This window comes from Tursiops truncatus, chromosome 6 (genome assembly GCF_011762595.2).
Source record: "Tursiops truncatus isolate mTurTru1 chromosome 6, mTurTru1.mat.Y, whole genome shotgun sequence".
Taxonomy (NCBI): domain Eukaryota; kingdom Metazoa; phylum Chordata; class Mammalia; order Artiodactyla; family Delphinidae; genus Tursiops; species Tursiops truncatus.
The window spans coordinates 34,309,124-34,327,727 of NC_047039.1; the positions used below are offsets into that span (position 1 = coordinate 34,309,124).

An 18,604-nucleotide genomic window follows, 5' to 3' on the forward strand; every position below is an offset into this window, starting at 1 on the left:
CCCCTAGGTTCTTCATGACCATTTTCTTTTTTTTTTAGATTCCATATATATATGTTAGCATATGGTATTCGTTTTTCTCTTTCTGACTTGCTTCACTCTATATGACAGACTCTAGGTCCATCCACCTCACTACAAATAACTCAATTTTGTTTCTTTTTATGGCTGAGTAATATTCCATTCTATATATGTGCCACATCTTTATCCATTCATCTGTTGATGGACACTTAGGTTGCTTCCATGTCCTGGCTATTGTAAACAGAGCTACAATGAACATTTTGGTACATGACCCTTTTTGAATTATGGTTTTCTCAGGGTATATGCCCAGTAGTGGGATTGCTGGGTCGTATGGTAGTTCTATTTTTAGTGGCTGTATCAATTTACATTTCCACCAACAGTGCAAGAGGGCTCCCTTTTCTCCACACCCTCTCCAGCATTTATTGTTTGTAGATTTTTTGATGATGGCCATTCTGACCGGTGTGAGATGATATCTCATTGTAGTTTTGATTTGCATTTCTCTAATGATTAATGACGTTGAGCATTCTTTCATGTGTTTGTTGGCAATCTGTATATCTTCTTTGGAGAAATGTCTATTTAGGTCTTCTGCCCATTTTTGGATTGGGTTGTTTTTTTGTTATTGAGCTGCATGAGCTGCTTATAAATTTTGGAGATTAATCATTTGTCAGTTGCTTCATTTGCAAATATTTTCTCCCATTCTGAGGGCTGTCTTTTCATCTTGTTTATGGTTTCCTTTGCTGTGCAAAAGCTTTGAAGTTTCATTAGGTCCCATTTGTTTATTTTTATTTCCATTTCTCTAGGAGGTGGGTCAAAAAGGATCTTGCTGTGATTTATGTCATAGAGTGTTCTGCCTATGTTTTCCTCTAAGAGTTTGATAGTGTCTGGGCTTACATTTAGGTCTTTAGTCCATTTTGAGTTTATTTTTGTATATGGTGTTAGGGAGTGTTCTAATTTCATTCTTTTACATGTAGCTATCTTTTTATTTATTTGTTTTGTCTTTTTGATGATGACTATTCTAAAAGGCATGAAATGATATGTCATTGTGGTTTTCATTTGCATTTCTCTAATGACTAGTGATGTTGAGCCTAGTTTTGTGTACCTGTTGGCCTTTCATTTATCCTGTTGAGAAAAATGTCTATTCAGGCCTTTTCCCCATTTTAAAATTGAATTATTTGGAAGTTTTTTTTTTTTGCTATTGAGTTGTGTGAGTTCTTTATATATTTTGGATATTAACCCCTACTCAGATATGGCTTGGAAATTTTTTTCCCATTCCATAGGTTTTCACTTTATTGTTTGCTTGCAGGAGCTTTTTAGTTTAATGTAGTCCCACTTGTTTTTGATTTGGTTGCTTGTGCTTTAGGGATCATATCCAGAAAATCATTGCCAAGACCTATGTCAAGGAGCTTTTTTTCCTATGTTTTCTTCTAGGAGTTTCATGGTTTCAGGTTCTACATTTAAGTCTTTAATCCACTGCAAGTTAATTTTTGTGAGTAGTGGAAGTTTGGGGTCTAGTTTCATTCTTTCACATGTGAATATCCTCCTGCTTTGTTCTTCTTTCTCAGAATTGCTTTGGCTATTTAGGGTCTTTTGTGGTTCCATATAAATTTCAGGATTTTTTTTCTACTTCTGTAAAAAATTTCATTGGAATCTTGATAGGGATTGCATTGAATCTATAAATGGCTTTTGGTAGTATTGACATTTTAACAATATTAATTCTTCTAATCATGAACATGGGATACCTTTCCATTCATTTGTGTGTTCTTCAATTTCTTTCACCAGTGTCTTATAATTTTCAGAGTAGAGATCTTTCACCTCCTTGGCTAAGTTTATCCCTAAATATTTTATTGTTTTGGTTGCTGTTATAAAAGAGATCTTTTTTTTCAGATAATTTATTGTTACTGTATACAAACACTACTGATTTTTCTATGTTAAATTTGTATCCTGCAACTTCACTGAATTTGGCAGTTAGCTCCAATAGTCTTTTGGTGGAGTCTTTTGGATTTTCCATGTATAAAAACATGTCACCTGCAAATAGAGATAATTTTACTTCTTCCTTTCCAGTTAGGATGCCTTTTATTTATCTTTCTTGCCTGACTGCTCTGGCCAGGACTTCCAGTACTATGTTGAATAGGAGTGGTGAGAGGGAGCACCCTTGTCTTGTTCCTAATCTTAGAGGAAAAGCTTTCAGTCTTTCACCATTGAGTATGATGTGAGCCATGGGCTTACCGTATATGGCCTTTATTGTGTTGAGATACATTCCTTCTATAGCTAACGTGTTGAGTTTTTATCAAATGGATGTAGAATTTTGTCAAAAGCTTTTTCTGCATCTATTAAGATGATCATATGATTTTTTTTCTTTCATTCTGTTAATTTCATATATCACATTAATTTGTGTATGTTGAACCATCCTTGCACGCCAGCTCTAAATCCCACTTGATCACAGTAAATGATTCTTTTTTTTTAACATCTTTATTGGAGTATAATTGCTTTACAATGGTGTGTTAGTTTCTGCTTTACAACAAAATGAATCAGCTGTATATATACATATGTTCCCATATCTCTTCCCTCTTGCATCTCCCTCCCTCCCACATTCCCTATCCCACCCCTCCAGGCGGTCACAAAGCACCGAGCTGATCTCCCTGTGCTATGCGGCTTCTTCCCACTAGCTATCTACAGTACGTTTGGTAGTGTATATATGTCCATGCCTCTCTCTCGCTTTCTCACAACTTACCCTTCCCCCTCCCCATATCCTCTACTCCATTCTCTAGTAGGTCTGTGTCTTTATTGCTGTTTTACCCCTAGGTTCTTCATGACATTTTTTCTGAAATTCCATATATATGTGTTAGCATATGGTATTTGTCTCTCTCTTTCTGACTTACTTCACTCTGTATGACAGACTCTAGGTCTATCCACCTCACTACAAACAACTCAATTTCGTTTCTTTTTATGGCAGAGTAATATTCCATTGTATATATGTGCCACATCTTCTTTATCCATTCATCCGATGATGGACACTTAGGTTGTTTCCATCTCCGGGCTATTGTAAATAGAGCTGCGATGAACATTTTCGTACATGACTCTTTTTGAATTATGATTTTCTCAGGGTATATGTCCAGTAGTGGGATTGCTGGGTCATATGGTAGTTCTATTTGTAGTTCTTTAAGGAACTTCCATACTGTTCTCCACAGTGGCTGCATCAATTTACATTCCCACCAACAGTGCAAGAGGGCTCCCTTTTCTTCACACCCTCTCCAGCATTTATTATTTATAGATTTTTTGATGATGGCCATTCTGACTGGTGTGAGATGATATCTCATTGTACTTTTGATTTGCATTTCTCTAATGATTAATGATGTTGAGCATTCTTTCATGTGTTTGTTGGCTGTCTGTATATCTTCTCTGGAGAAATGTCTATTTAGGTCTTCTGCCCATTTGTGGATTGGGTTGTTTGTTTTTTTGTTATTAAGCTGCATGAGCTGCTTGTAAATTTTGGAGATTAATCATTTGTCAGTTGCTTCATTTGCAAATATTTTCTCCCATTCTGAGGTTTGTCTTTTTGTCTTGTTTATGGTTTCCTTTGCTGTGCAAAAGCTTTGAAGTTTCATTAGGTCCCATTTGTTTATTTTTATTTCCATTTCTCTACGAGGTGGGTCAAAAAGGATCTTGCTGTGATTTATGTCATAGAGTATTCTGCCTATGTTTTCCTCTAAGAATTTGATAGTTTCTGGCCTTACATTTAGGTCTTTAATCCAGTTTGAGCTTATTTTTGTGTATGGTGTTAGGAAGTGATCTAATCTCATACTTTTACATGTACCTGTCCAGTTTTCCCAGCACCACTTATTGAAGAGGCTGTCCTTTCTGCACTGTACATTCCTGCCACCTTTATCAAAGAAAAGGTGGCCATATGTGCGTGGGTTAATCTCTGGGCTTTCTATCCTGTTCCATTGATCTATCTTTCTGTTTCTGTGCCAGTACCATACTGTCTGGATTACTGTAGCTTTGTAGTATAGTCTGAAGTCAGGGAGCCTGATTCCCAGCTCCGTTTTTCGTTCTCAAGATTGCTTTGGCTATTCGGGGTCTTTTGTGTTTCCATACAAATTGTGAAATTTTTTGTTCTTGTTCTGTGAAAAACGCCAGTGGTAGTTTGATAGGGATTGCATTGAATCTGTAGATTATTTGGGTAGTAGAGTCATTTTCACAATGTTGATTCTTCCAATCCAAGAACATGGTATATCTCTCCATCTATCTGTATCATCTTTAATTTCTTTCATCAGTGTCTTATAATTTTCTGCATACAGGTCTTTTGTCTCCTAGGTAGGCTTATTCCTAGATATTTTATTCTTTTTGTTGCAGTGGTAAATGGGAGTGTTTTCTTGATCTCACTTTCAGATTTTTCATCCTTAGCGTATAGGAATGCAAGAGATTTCTGTGCATTAATTTTGTATCCTGCTACTTTACCAAATTCATTGATTAGCTCTAGTAGTTTTCTGGTAGCATCTTTAGGATTCTCTATGGATAGTATCATGTCATCTGCAAACCGTGACAGCTTTACTTCTTCTTTTCCGATTTGGATTCCTTTTATTTCCTTTTCTTCTCTGATTGCTGTGGCTAAAACTTGCAAAAGTATGTTGAATAAGAGTGGTGAGAGTGGGCAACCTTGTCTTGTTCCTGATCTTAGTGGAAATGCTTTCAGATTTTCACCATTGAGGACGATGTTGGCTGTGGGTTTGTCATATATGGCATTTATTATGTTGAGGAAAGTTCCCTCTATGCCTACTTTGTGCAGGGTTTTTATCATAAATGGGTGTTGAATTTTGTCAAAAGTTTTCTCTGCATCCATTGAGATGATCATATGGTTTTCCTCCTTCAGTTTGTTAATATGGTGTATCACGTTGATTGATTTGCATATATTGAAGAATCCTTGAATTCCTGGAATAAACCCCACTTGATCATGGTGTATGATCCGTTTAATGTGCTGTTGGATTCTCTTTGCTAGTATTGTGTTGAGAATTTTTGCATCTGTGTTCATCAGTGATATTGGTCTGTAGTTTTCTTTCTTTGTGACATCCTTGTCTGGTTTTGGTATCAGGGTGATGGTGGCCTCGTAGAATGAGTTTGGGCCTGTTCCTCCCTCTGCTCTATTTTGGAAGAGTTTGAGAAGGATAGGTGTTAGCTCTTCTCTACATGTTTGATCGAATTCGCCTGTGAAGCCATCTGGTCCTGGGCTTTTGTTTGTTGGAAGATTTTTAATCACAGTTTCAATTTCAGTGCTTGTGATTGGTCTGTTCATATTTTCTATTTCTTCCTGATTCAGTCTTGGCAGGTTGTGCCTTTCTAAGAATTTGTCCATTTCTTCCAGGTTATCCATTTTATTGGCATAGAGTTGCTTGTAGTAATCTCTCTTGATGTTTTGTATTTCTGAGGTGTCAGTTGTTACTTCTTTTTCATTTCTAATTCTATTGATTTGAGTCTTCTCCCTTTTTTTCTTGATGAGTCTGGCTAATGGTTTATCAATTTTGTCTATCTTCTCAAAGAACCAGCTTTTAGTTTTATTGATCTTTGCTATCATTTCCTTCCTTTCTTTTTCATTTAATTCTGATCTAATGTTTATGATTTCTTTCCTTCTGCTAACTTTGCGGTTTTTTGTTCTTCTTTCTCTAATTGCCTTAGGTGCAAGGCTAGGTTGTTTATTCGAGATGTTTCCTGTTTCTTAAGGTAGGACTGTATTGCTATAAACTTCCCTCTTAGAACTGCTTTTGCTGCATGCCTTAGATTTTGGGTCGTCATTTTTCCATTGTCATTTGTTTCTAGGTATTTTTTTATTTCCTCTGATTTCTTCAGTGATCACTTCATTATTAAGTAGTGTATTGTTTAGCCTCCATGTGTTTGTATTTTTTACAGATCTTTTCCTGTAATTGATATCTAGTCTCCTAGCGTTGTGGTCAGAAAAGATACTTGATACAATTTCAATTTTCTTAAATTTACCAAGGCTTGATTTGTGACCCAAGATATGATGTATCCTGGAGAATGTTCCATGAGCACTTGAGAAAAATGTGTATTGTTTTTTTTGGATGGAATGTCTTATAAATATCAATTAAGTCCATCTTGTTTAAGGTCTCTTTTAAAGCTTGTGTTTCCTTATTTATTTTCATTTTGGATGATCTGTCCATTGGTGAAAGTGGGGTGTTAAAGTTCCCTACTATGAATGTGTTACTGTCGATTTCCCCTTTTATGGCTGTTAGTATTTGCCTTATGTATTTGGTGCTCCTAGGTTGGGTGCATAAATATTTACAATTGTTATATCTTCTTCTTGGATCAATCCCTTGATCATTATGTAGTGTCCTTCTTTGTCTGTTCTAATAATCTTTATTTTAAAGTCTATTTTGTCTGATATGAGAATTGCTACTCCAGCTTTCTTTTGGTTTCCATTTGCATGAAATATGTTTTTCCATCCCCTTACTTTCAGTCTGTATGTGTCTCTAGGTCTGAAGTGGATCTCTTGTAGACAGCAAATATATGGGTCTTGTTTTTGTATCCAATCAGCCAATCTGTGTCTTTTGGTGGGAGCATTTAGTCCATTTACATTTAAGGTAATTATTGATATGTATGTTCCCATTCCCATTTGCTTAATTGTTTTGGGTTCATTATTGTAGTTCTTTTCCTTCTCTTGTGTTTCTGGCCTAGAGAAGTTCCTTTAGCAGTTGTTGTAGAGATGGTTTTGTGGGGCTGAACTCTCAGCTTTTGCTTGTCTGTAAAGGTTTTAATTTCTCCATCAATTCTGAATGAGATCCTTGCTGGGTAGAGTAACGGTGGTTGCAGGTTTTTCTCCTTCATCACTTTAAATATGTCCTGTCAGTCCCTTCTGGCTTGCAGAGTTTCTGCCTAAATATCAGCTGTTACCCTTATGGGGATTCCCTTGTGTGTTATTTGTTGTTTTCCTTTGCTGCTTTTAATATGTTTTCTTTGTATTTAATTTTTGACAGTTTGATTAATATGTGTCTTGGAGTATTTCTCCTTGGATTTATCCTGTATGGGACTCTCTGTGCTTCCTGGACTTGATTAACTATTTCCTTTCCCATATTAGGGAAGTTTTCAACTATAATCTCTTCAAATATTTTCTCAGTCCCTTTCATTTTCTCTTCTTCTTCTGGAACCCCTATAATTCGAATGTTGGTGCGTTTAATGTTGTCCCAGAGGTCTCTGAGACTGTCCTCACTTCTTTTCATTCTTTTTTCTTTATTCTGCTCTGCAGTAGTTATTTCCACAATTTATCTTCCAGGTCACTTATCCGTTCTTCTGCCTCAGTTATTCTGCTATTGATCCCATCTAGAGTATTTTTCATTTCATTTATTGTGTTGTTCATCATTTGTTTCATCTTTTGTTCTTCTAGGTCCTTGTTAAATGTTTCTTGCATTTTGTCTGTTCTATTTCCAAGATTTTGAATCATCTTTACTATCATTATTCTGAATTCTTTTTCAGGTACACTGCCTATTTCCTCTTCATTTGTTAGGTCTGCTGGGTTTTTATCTTGCTCCTTCATCTGCTGTGTGTTTTTCTGTCTTCTCATTTTGCTTATCTTTCCTGTGTTTGGGGTCTTCTTTTTGCAGGCTGCAGGTTCATAGTTCCTGTTGTTTTTAGTGTCTGTCCCCAGTGGCTAAGGTTGGTTCAGTGGGTTGTGTAGGCTTCCTGGTGGAGGGGACTAGTGCCTGTGTTCTGGTAGATGAGGCTGGATCTTGTGTTTCTGGTGGGCAGGTCCACGTCTGGTGTGTGTTTTGGGGTGTCTGTGGACTTATTATGATTTTGGGCCGCCTCTCTGCTAATGGGTGGTGTTGTGTTCCTGTCTTGCTAGTTGTTTGGCATAGGATGTCCAGCACTGTAGCTTGCTGGTCATTGAGTGAAGCTGGGTACTGGTGTTGAGATGGAGATCTCTGGGAGATTTTTGCCATTTGATATTATGTGGAGCTGGGAGGTCTCTTGTGGACCAGTGTCCTGAAGTTGGCTCTCCCACCTCAGAGGCACAGCACTGACTCCTGGCTGCAGCACCAAGAGCCTTTCATCCACACGGCTTTTGGGAGGTCTGAGGTCTTCTGCCAGCGTTCAGTAGGTGTTCTGTAGGAGTTGTTCCACGTGTAGATGTATTTCTGGTGTATCCATGGGGAGGAAGGTGATCTCTGCATCTTACTCTTCCGCCATCTTCCCGGAAGTCTAGTAAATGATTCTTTTAATGTGCTGCTGGATTTAGTTTTCTAGTATTAAGAATTTCTGCATCTATTTTCATCAGGCATGTTGGTCTGTAGTTTTCTAATAGAGTCCTTTCTGGCTTTGGTATCAGGGTAATGCTGGCCTCACAAAATAAGACTGGGAGTGTTCCCTGCATTTTCATATTTTTGGAAGAGTTGAGAAGGATTGGTATTAATTCTTTAAAATTCACCAGTGAAGCCATCTGGTCCTTGGCTTTTCTTCACTGGGAGATTTTTGATTACCAATTCAATCTCCTTACTAGTAATTAGTTGATTCAGACTTTCTATTTCTTCTTGTTTCAGTCTAGGTAGTTTGTATGTTTCTGAGAATTTTTCCATTTTCTCTAGGTTGTCCAGTTTGTTGGTGTATATTGGTTCATAGTAGCCTTTCATGATCCTTTGTATTTCTGTGGTATCAGCTGTAATGTTTCCTTTTTCATTTACAATTTTGTTAATTTGGGTCCTCTCTTTTTTCCTTGGTTAGTCTAGCTAAAATTTTGTCAATTCTGTTTATCTTTTCAAAGAACCAACTCTTAGTTTGGTTAATCTTTCCTATTTTCCTGTTCTCTATTTTATTTCTGCTCTAATCTTTAGTTTTTCCTTTCTTCTGCTAACTTTGGGCTCAGTTTGACCACCATTTTCTAGTTCCTTAAGGCATAGAGTTAGGGTTTTTTTAATCTTTCTTGCTTCTTAATGTAGGCATTTATTGCTATGAAGTTCCCTCTTAGAACTGCTTTTGCTGCATCCCGTAAGTTTTGGTATGTTGTATCTCCATTTTTGTTTCTCAAGATACTTTATTTCCTTGTTAATTTCTTCTTTAATCCATTGGTTCAGGAGATTGTTTAATTTCCATTATGCATGAACTTTCCAGTTTTTCTCTTATTGATTTCTAGTTTCACACCATTGTGGTCAGAGAACGTACTCAGTACGATTTCAATCTTCTTAAATTTGCTAAGATTTATTTTATGGCCTAACATATGGTCTTTCCTAGAAAATGTTCCATGTGCACTTGAGAAGAATGTGTATTTTGCTGTTGTCAGAATGTTCTCTATATGTCTGTTAGGTCCATTTGATCACAGTGTTGCTCAAATCTGCTGTTTCCTTATTGATTCTCTGTCTGGATGATCTGTTCATTGTTGTGAGTGGAGTATTAAAGTCCCCACTGTTATTGTATTGCTATTTATGTGTCCTTTTAGCTGGGTTAGATTTTGATTTAGGTATTTGGGTGCACCAATGTTGGGCACATAAATATTTACAATTGTATCTTTTTGATGTAGTGACTCCTTTATCATTACCTTCTTTGTATAGTTTTACCATTTTTAGTTTAGTCTTTTTTTTTTTAACATCTTTAGTGGAGTATAGTTGCTTTACAGTGGCGTGTGTTAGTTTCTGCTTTATAACAAAGTCAATCAGTTATACATATACATATGGCCCCATATCTCTTCCCTCTTTCATCTCCCTCCCTCCCACCCTCCCTATCCCACCCCTCTAGGCAGTCACAAAGCACTGAGCTGATCTCCCTGTGCTATGCGGCTGCTTCCCACTAGCTATCTATTTTACGTTTGGTAGTGTATATATGTCCATGCCACTATCTCTTTGTCCCAGCTTACCCTTCCCCCTCCCCGTATCCTCAAGTCCATTCTCTATTTTGTCTGATGTCCATTCTCTATTTTGTCTGATGTAAGTATTGCTACCTCTGCTTTTTTTTTTTGCCATTTGCTTGAAATATAGTTTTCCATCCCTTCACTCTCAGTCTATGTGTGTCTTTATGTCTAAAGTGAGTTTCTTGTAGGCAGCATATCATTGGATGTTGTTTTTTAATTTATTCAGCCATTCTATGTCTTTTGATTGGAAAATGTAATCCATTTATGTTTAAATTATTAATTTTAAAAAAAGGGCTTACGATTGCCATTTTTTTACTTACTGTCTGGCTGTTTTGTAGATCCATTGTTCCTTGTTTCTTACCGTGCTGTTTCTTATTTTGATGTTTTGTGGTATCAGTATGCTTTGACTTCTTTATCATGTTCCTTTTGTAATTACTACAGGTTTTTCCCTTGTGGTTACCGTGAAGCTTACATAAAAATATCTTAAAATTGTAACACTCCAGTTTAAGCTAATAACAACTTAACTTCAATGCAATCCCTGAGCTTACACTTTTACTTCTCCTCCCCCTCACATTTTAGGTTATTGATATTACAATTTGCTTTTGTTATTGTATAACTAATAACAGATTATTGTAGGTATGGTTATTTTTACATTTGTTTTTTAACTTGTAAACTAGATTTGTAAGTGAACTGAGCACCAGCATTACTGTACAGAATCTAACCTTGACTATGTTACCAGTGAGTTTTACACTGCCTTCTTACTTTTTATGATGTTAATTAGTGTCCTTTCCACTTAACAGACTCCCTTTAGCATTTCTTGTAAGGTAGGTCTAATGGTGATGAATTCCTTCAGTTTTTGTTTGGGAAAGTCTTTATCCCTCCGTGTCTGAAGGACAGCTTCGCCAGGTATAGCATCCTTGGTTGACAGTTTCTTTCTTTCAAAATTTTGAATATGTCATGCCATTAGCTTCTGGCCTGAAAAGTTTCTGTTGAGAAATCTGCCAGTAGTCTTATGGGTGCACCCTTACATTAACTTATCTCTTTTCTCTTGCTGGTTTTAAAATTCTTTTGTCTTTGACTCTTGATAATTTATATTTATGTCTCAGTAGAGCCCTTTTTGAGTTCAACCTATTTGGGATCCTTTGGGCCTCTTGATGTCTATTTATTTCTCTTCCCAGGTTTGGGAAGTTTTCAGCCATTACTGTCTTTCTTTAATATATTTTCTGTCCTTTTTCTCTTCTCTTTTTGGAATTCCTTTAATACTAATATTGTTTCTTTTCATTGTGTCCTGTTAAGTCCTATGGGCTGAGGCTGGCTTCACTTTTTTTCATTCTTTTTTCTTTTTGCTTCTCTGACTGGATAATTTCAAACATCCTATCTTCCAGGTCACTGATTCTTTCTTTCTTCTTCCTGGTTGAGTCTTCTTTTGAAGATCTCTATTGATTTCTTCATTTCAGTTATTATATTTTTCAGCTCTAGGATTTCTGTTTGGTTTTTAAAAATGGTTTCTGTTTCTTTGTTGAACTTCTCATTTTGCTCATTCATTGCTTTCCTAATTTTGTTTAGTTGTCATGTGTTCTTGTAGTTCACTAAACTTCTTTAAGAGGATTTTTCTGAATTCTTTGACAGTTCATAGATCTCCATTTCTTTAGGGTTATTAGTGCTTTTTTAGTTTCCTTTAGTGTTGTCATATTTACCTGATTTTTCATGGTCCTTGATTCCTTATGCTGGTATTTGTGCATTTGAGTAAATGGTCTCCTCTTCCAGATTTTGCAGATTTGCTTTGGATTCATCAGCCAGCTCAGTTTGGGTTTCTGGTGTCTGCTATTAGCATCCTTGGGCAGGTGAGACCTGCTATGAGAGTCTATTTTGGGGCAAGGCAACTGTTTAAGCTCTGAGATTGTGGATGGGGGTGTGTGCCACTGGCTGAGAACAGCTGGATAGGACTGAGGGCTTCATTCCTTGCCCAACTGAGGCTATAGTTTAGGCTCTTTTGTCTGGATTTTCTGGTCAGGCTTACTAGATGGTCAGGACTAGGAACTATACTCAGCAGTAAATGGGGCTATGAATTAACTTCCCTACCCTGGTAGGGCAACAGGATGGGACCCAGGGCCTGCATGGCTCATTGTTTGTTTGGGGACCCAAGTCAGGCAAGAGTGTTTACTGGATATCCTGGTCAGGTGAGACTACCAGTTTTGCTCTGCAGACAGGGGAAGCCATGGGCTATACTTTTGGTTCAAATGCCACTGTTAGGCGGGCCTGTTGGATGGGCTACACAGCTTTCTGTGTGCTCTGGTAAGGTTCCCTGGTCAGATAAGCTGAAGGCTGTATTCAGCAAGGAGTCGGGCTATGACTTAGTTTCCCTACGTAAGCTAATTTAGGCACAGGGGGAGAAGCAGCTCCTAGGCCACTCTGTTTGTGGTCTTCAATCAATCTGATCCAGGCCCCAAGTTTCATGGCCAAACTGGACCACTTGCTTTGCTCTAAAAGCAATCAGCTCTGCCTGCCCACCTCTCAGCTCCAGTGTGGCTGGATAATGCAGCTTCCAGGTGTTCTTACCAGCCCTTCCTGTCAGATGGAGCTATGACTCAGCCCTCCTGCCTTTGTAGGACTGAGAGAGCCCACTTCAGGTAACTCCCAAATTTTCCCAAACAGGCTTTCCCGGTTGGAAGGGACAGGGATCTAGGATCCACAGTGGGTGGGGTTATGACTCAGTTCTTCTGCCTGGGTGTGAGTAGACCAGGCTCCAGGGCTGTCAAAACTCCTCCTCTGAGGATCTGAATCTGGCAGTCCTTTCCCTGGTTAGATGCACCACCAACTAGATTCTGCATATGAGCACAGCCACTGGTTGGGACTAGTACTTGGCTCTGCAGGTAGGAACTCAGTCTGCCAAGATCTGAGTGCTGACTGTTGGAAGCCCCCCCCCCCCACCTTCTCCATCATGAATTCCCAGTGGTTGAGCCCCACAGATTCCCCTGTGATACTGGGGGGTGAAATACAGAGTAAGGGCTCCCATGAAGTGACCCACAATGCTAGGCGGGGAGCTGGATGTCACCCCTGGCTCTCTTTTCCCACTGAAGGAACTGGAGTCTCTGAGGAGATCTCTCAGTGTGATGTTGTGCCAGCCTAGGGGAGAAGCAGTGTGATCAGCATAGCCATTCCTCTTACCCTCCCAATGCAGTCTGTCTTGGTCTCTGTGGTACAAGAGGGTACTTCAGCCTCACTTCCATGTTTTAGGATTTTCTCAGTGGTGTCTTGTCCGTGAATGGTTGTTAGTTGTTCTTCCTGTGAGGGGAAGAGAAGTCAGGGACAACCGATGTTGGCATCTTGGTGACATCACTTCCTGTACATCTTGAAGAGAGGAAAATACTGAAATGCATTCATTAAAAGCAGGCTTACAGTTACCTGATGTACTTGGCTACCAATTTGGTATTATACTGTACATCCCTCCTGGGGAAAATTTCTTTGATTCTACCTTTCCCACTAAGAACCCAAGGCTCAAAATTAGGAGAACTGGCCTTAGGCCTGATATTTGAAGGGTTTCCCATCTATAAAATGAAGGGTTGAGAAATACCTCTTCCCCAATAAAGGTTAAGAAATAATGTCCATACCTTTTGACCAAGCAATTTTTCTTTCAGACATCTGTCCAATGAGCTGAAACAAGAGGTGATAAAGGCTGTATATGTAAAGATGTCTCACAGCATTCTTTTTTCACAACTGTAAAGCAATCTAAATGTTTGCCAATAGGCAACTATTATTGTATTAACTAAGTAGAAAATTTGGCAACCATTATAAATGCCAGTGGGAATTTATGTCAACAGAGAAAATGTCTACGTTAAAATGTTAAAGGAACAAGATGTAAATTTGTTCATACAGATATGACTGCAGTTATATGAAACGAGAAACCACAAAATTGTGCCTAGAATGAAGACTAGAAAAAATACATAACATGATAAAATATCCCATTAGATAGTAGACTAATTTTACTACAATACTTTGTTGGATGACAGTGTTGACTTCCAAAAGACACTACTCAAAATTATAATAGTGATTTCTTGTCATTTTGTTCTTGTAAACATGACCAAAGTTGGGGGTTTTCAGACCATAATTGCACATGTAAATATTGTAAATACTGCCAACCATTTGAGCTATTTTGGTTATCTTGGGTTTAACATGTTGACCTTAGAACTTATGGTATAGGATCTATACTAAAAATGACTTTGTTAAAAGTCAGGATTCCACAGAACAATTTCATGGATTCCCTAATTTCCATTCATTAGTTAGTTTTGGTTTGTTTCCATTTACAGATTTTTGTGGAAGAAGAAAACTTGAAATTTAAAATTAAGAAAAATATGTCTCTTTACAGGTGTTCCATTGCCCAAAGAAGATGACATTTCTGCCCCCTTGACCTCCAGCTCACCAGTAAAGGAATCCCATGAGTATGAAGAGCCCTCAAGTGAAGAGGAAGATAAAATAAAAGAAGAGCCCTTGACCATCTCTGAACTGGCATACAACCCAAGTGCCAGCCTGCTCCCTACCCCCATTGATGATGATGAGATTGACATGCTCTTTGACTGTCCATCTAGGCTGGAGTTGGAAAAAGAAGACACAGATTCGTTTGAGGAACTAGAAGCAGATGAAAACGCCTTTTTAATGGCCGAAGAAGAAGAGCTGAAGGAGGCTCACCAAGCTTTGTCATGGAGCTATGACATTCTGAGTGGCCATATTCGGGTGAACCCACTGGTCAAGAGTTTTTCCCGGCTCCTTGTGGTGGGCCTGGGCCTGCTGCTCTTTGTATTCCCCCTGCTCCTCCTCCTTTTGGAGTCAGGTATTGATCTCTCCTTCTTATGTGAAATCCGCCAGACGCCCGAGTTTGAGCAGTTTCACTATGAATACTACTGTCCTCTCAAGGAGTGGGTGGCTGGCAAAGTCAACCTCGTTCTTTACATGCTGGGTTGCTCATAAAGCTCATATCTCATATGACTAAGGGCTATATTCAATACTAGTGATTTCTTTTTTTTTCAGCAAAGGCCTTGTTCTGAATGGTCACAGGACCATCAACAGGTGTTCTTTACTCATAACTGATTATTCAGACCTTTAAATTAGCTTTCCATAATTCACTGCAAGTAAATAAGTTTAAATCAAATACAGTTATTTTAGTTACAGGTCAGGAAGACGGCCTCTAAATAACCAAAAATATGTTTATTTTTTATTATAGTACAGACATACTCTTTATCTATTATAATAAATTGAGCTGAATTAGATTTCCTCCTTTTTTAATAGTTAACACCATTATAAGCTATAAGGTTCAGAATCAGAGTTTTAGTAAAAACCCAAGAGAACCTTTTTTGAATATAATCCTTAGTGAAAACAATGTTCTCTAACCAATGCCTATACAACTAAATTTATGCTGGGCTTTTGTTTTTGTTTTTTTAAAAATATTTTTATGTGTTCAAAATATTTTGGTAAATTTTTAGCAAAAAAAAAAAAGAAGCCTCCTGGAGTTATTTAAGTGTACAGATTGTAAGACTAATGCACAAAGGGTATGTCAGGAATTTTTTAATGTTTTGGCACTGGTTTGTTTTTTAAACTATTTTTGGCTGAACATAATTTGTTGTTACCTGCATATGAGATAGAAAATAGGTAGAAAAACACTGTAGAAAGTAAGCTTCTGAAACGGATGATGGAACTGGAGGAAGTAGAAATTGAGAGCGTCAAGTGGACACAGGGTCCATTTTTCAAAGTATTTGGACAAGATGATTTGTTACTTTCATTTGCATCCTGTCCATATATTTTGGCTCTGGAAATAGAAGGTTTTTAAAATAAAGTGAAACTTTAAAGGAAAAAAGTTTAAAGGAGATGCTAGTTAACTGCATATTATTGTACATTAACCCAAGAGTGGAAGCAGATGGGAATTGGACAACTGGTAAGTTGCAAAACAAGAGTTCTGGTGAGGCTGGTAGGCAAGTGATGATGGTAGACAAATGATCTATTTCATGAAAGTGATGGTGATGCAAGGTATTGGATGATGTAAAGAACAGTATACTCACTGTCCAAGTTGACATGAATATGTTTAAGTGGATCTAAATAAAAGTGGAGAAACTTGAAGGCACGTTTTTTGGTCCCTCATGCCATTCATTGAGATTCTGTGGAAGAAACTTTAAAAGGTGTGTGTGTGTGTGTGTGTGTGTGTGTGTGTGTGTGTGAGAAAGAGAGAGAAAAAGAGTGAGAAAGAGTGTGAAGAGAATGGATTTTGGCTTTTTGATAAATGCCTATGATCTTTCTTTGTGGCGGTCATTATACTCTTTTCCTTTCCTGGTTTCCTTAAGATTTTAACTCATTCATAATTGGGGCTCTCATTAAGAAAGTGGAAGGGACTCAACTCATTAGATAATATACCATTTCGGCTTGGGTGAAGTAGTGAAATGACTCCCTAACTAGACAGTAGGTGGGACAAATGCTCTAGTACCTTCCTTCATACCATTAAATCCATGACAGAAAGGTTCTGAGGCTTTCCATGCACAGTACTTACCAATACTGTGAAAGAAAAGAGTATGGAGCTTAGGGCATAGAGCATAGGGATTTCTCCATAGATTGTAAATGAAGGCATGGAATATTTTCAAAGGGATTGGGCTGCCTATAATCTCTCCCTAACTCCAAGTCTATCATTAACATAATCTCCAAATTGGCCATTCCAGTACTACTCATTCATGGAGATCTAAGTGCTTTATTAGACATTTAATTTTGTAAATAAGTTTTAAAAGTCAGCTCATGAAGCCTTCAGTTGAGCAAACTATAGTATAATTTGCTATTAAGTTTATAGCATGTTCTTTCTCGTGCATTGAGTGATTGATTTTGCTTTTTAATAAAGAATATTTGATACCTGAAATTTGACACCAAGGTAGAAGTATATTTTCTATAGGTTATTTGGAAAGTTTGCAAATGGCCTCCTTTGAAGCTGAAGATTTTCCCCCCTTGTTTATGACTTAAAGTCATACTTTCTTACATAAGGGTACTCCAGTGTAGTCTGCACAAAATTAGTTCCCTCTTCTAATCATGCTTCAAATCATTTTCTTTGAAGTTCTAACCATAACAAATCATCTAGCCCTTGCCATTTTACACTAATATTAAATAATATTTTTTAAACTAGGGAATTAATATATTAGCCATCATAAAACACTGAAAAATACTGACACACTAAGTATCACACATAGTCCAGCCAAGCAGATTTATAGTAAGGAATATTAAATATATAATTCTAACGTTTCTAGCTAACATCTCTTTCTTTTAGGCAAAAACTTCAGTATTGAATAGAAATGTTTTTAAGTGAAAGAGTTGAGAGGATAGGGTCTGCAGAATTTAAACAATAGCTACCAAAAGTAAAACTTGGATCCCGAAATGCCATTTTGTAGGGATAGAATCAGAGTCTTTTGAAATATCTGCTTAAGTTTTCTTAGAAGACAGTCACCAGTTGCCTGAATCAAATGAGGAAAAGACTGCTTCCAAAGATGGAGAATATATAATACAGTAAGATACAGAACTCAAAGCAAGTGTGTGAGTATATGTATATTCCATATTATTGGTATATGTGTTTATATATGAATCTGTATATATGTGTGTATTTGTATACACACAACTGATATGCCCTTCATACATAGTTGTTTTTCTCCAGTTGAGGAATTTGTGACATGTTATTCCTTTTCCCTCTCAGACATCATAGTGGATAAAAGCCACAGTCTCAAAGGTTTCAGTTTTCCATGAAAACTACCATTTGTGTACATTTGTGGTTTTATACACACACACATATGGCAAATACATATACACACACAATCTTGTCTTTAGTGCTAATGCAAGTTGGATCATGAAAAAAACGTAGGTGAAGTATCGTGTATTTCTGTCCGTGCTTGGAACATATTGTAAAATGTTATGTATCTGGAATATATTTTGTGGTTTGTCTACTATTTATAAAGACAACTCTGGGAAGAAGTCAAAATGAATTGATTTCATTGAAATACTAGAGAGTTGGGGGCCATGTTACCTGTGATTGGAGCCTTTGTATAGTGAAATTTGCATTTCTGTGTCAACATCCAGATTGTTTTATATGTTAATATGGTGGCAGGAATCCCTAATAAAAAATACTCTGGGGAAAAATGTTTCTGCAATCATTTAGTTTTATTCAAAGTGAAGTTGTATAAATAGTCCATTGGAAACTACAGAAAGGTGCCATCTGCTACCATGAAATGAGGTCACCCTTGAATGGTGATAGTATGGGAAAAAAAAAAAAATCACAGGTAATGGATGCGATTAACCCTTCCTTTGCAGAAGTCACCCAGGCTCAAAGGAAAACTATTGAGTGCACTAGAAATGCACCCAAATATAAAAGACAGCTGTAGTTTAATTAGGGGCATCAAGATAGAAAGAAATAGAAAAGCACAGAAAAAAAAACCAGAAAAGGGGTGTTCTGTATGGCAGGCAGGAGGAAGGATTTCAGAGTGCAGCAGTTAGTATGTTCTCACTTCCTGTGCCAAAGAGAGCTACCTCAGACTCAGCTCTGCAACTTTGCCATTCAACTTCTATCTGTTCACGGGCCCTGGAAGAATCTTGCTATTCTACTCCTGTCATCCCCTCCATGCATGGCCTAAAAGGACCTCCACTTTGCTTTGGCCCATAGCTAACAACTCCACACCTAACAGTTAAATCAGAAGGTGTTAGTTACTCTGAATGGAATAAAAGGGACTTTCTTTA

At 37.5% G+C, this 18,604-nt stretch overlaps 1 protein-coding gene across 4 annotated transcripts in view; it reads left to right on the top strand.

Moving 5' to 3' along the window:
* FRMD3 (FERM domain containing 3) overlaps positions 1-18,010 on the top strand; it is a 312,566-nt gene extending 294,556 nt beyond the window's left edge. For all 4 annotated transcript variants that reach the window (XM_033857906.2, XM_073806028.1, XM_033857907.2 and 1 more), the window contains one exon: positions 14,226-18,010. In XM_033857906.2, coding sequence (XP_033713797.1) covers positions 14,226-14,824 — 599 coding nt within the window. In that variant the 3' untranslated portion in view covers positions 14,825-18,010. The remainder of the gene's footprint in view (positions 1-14,225) is intronic.
* The last annotated feature ends 594 nt before the right edge of the window (positions 18,011-18,604 follow it).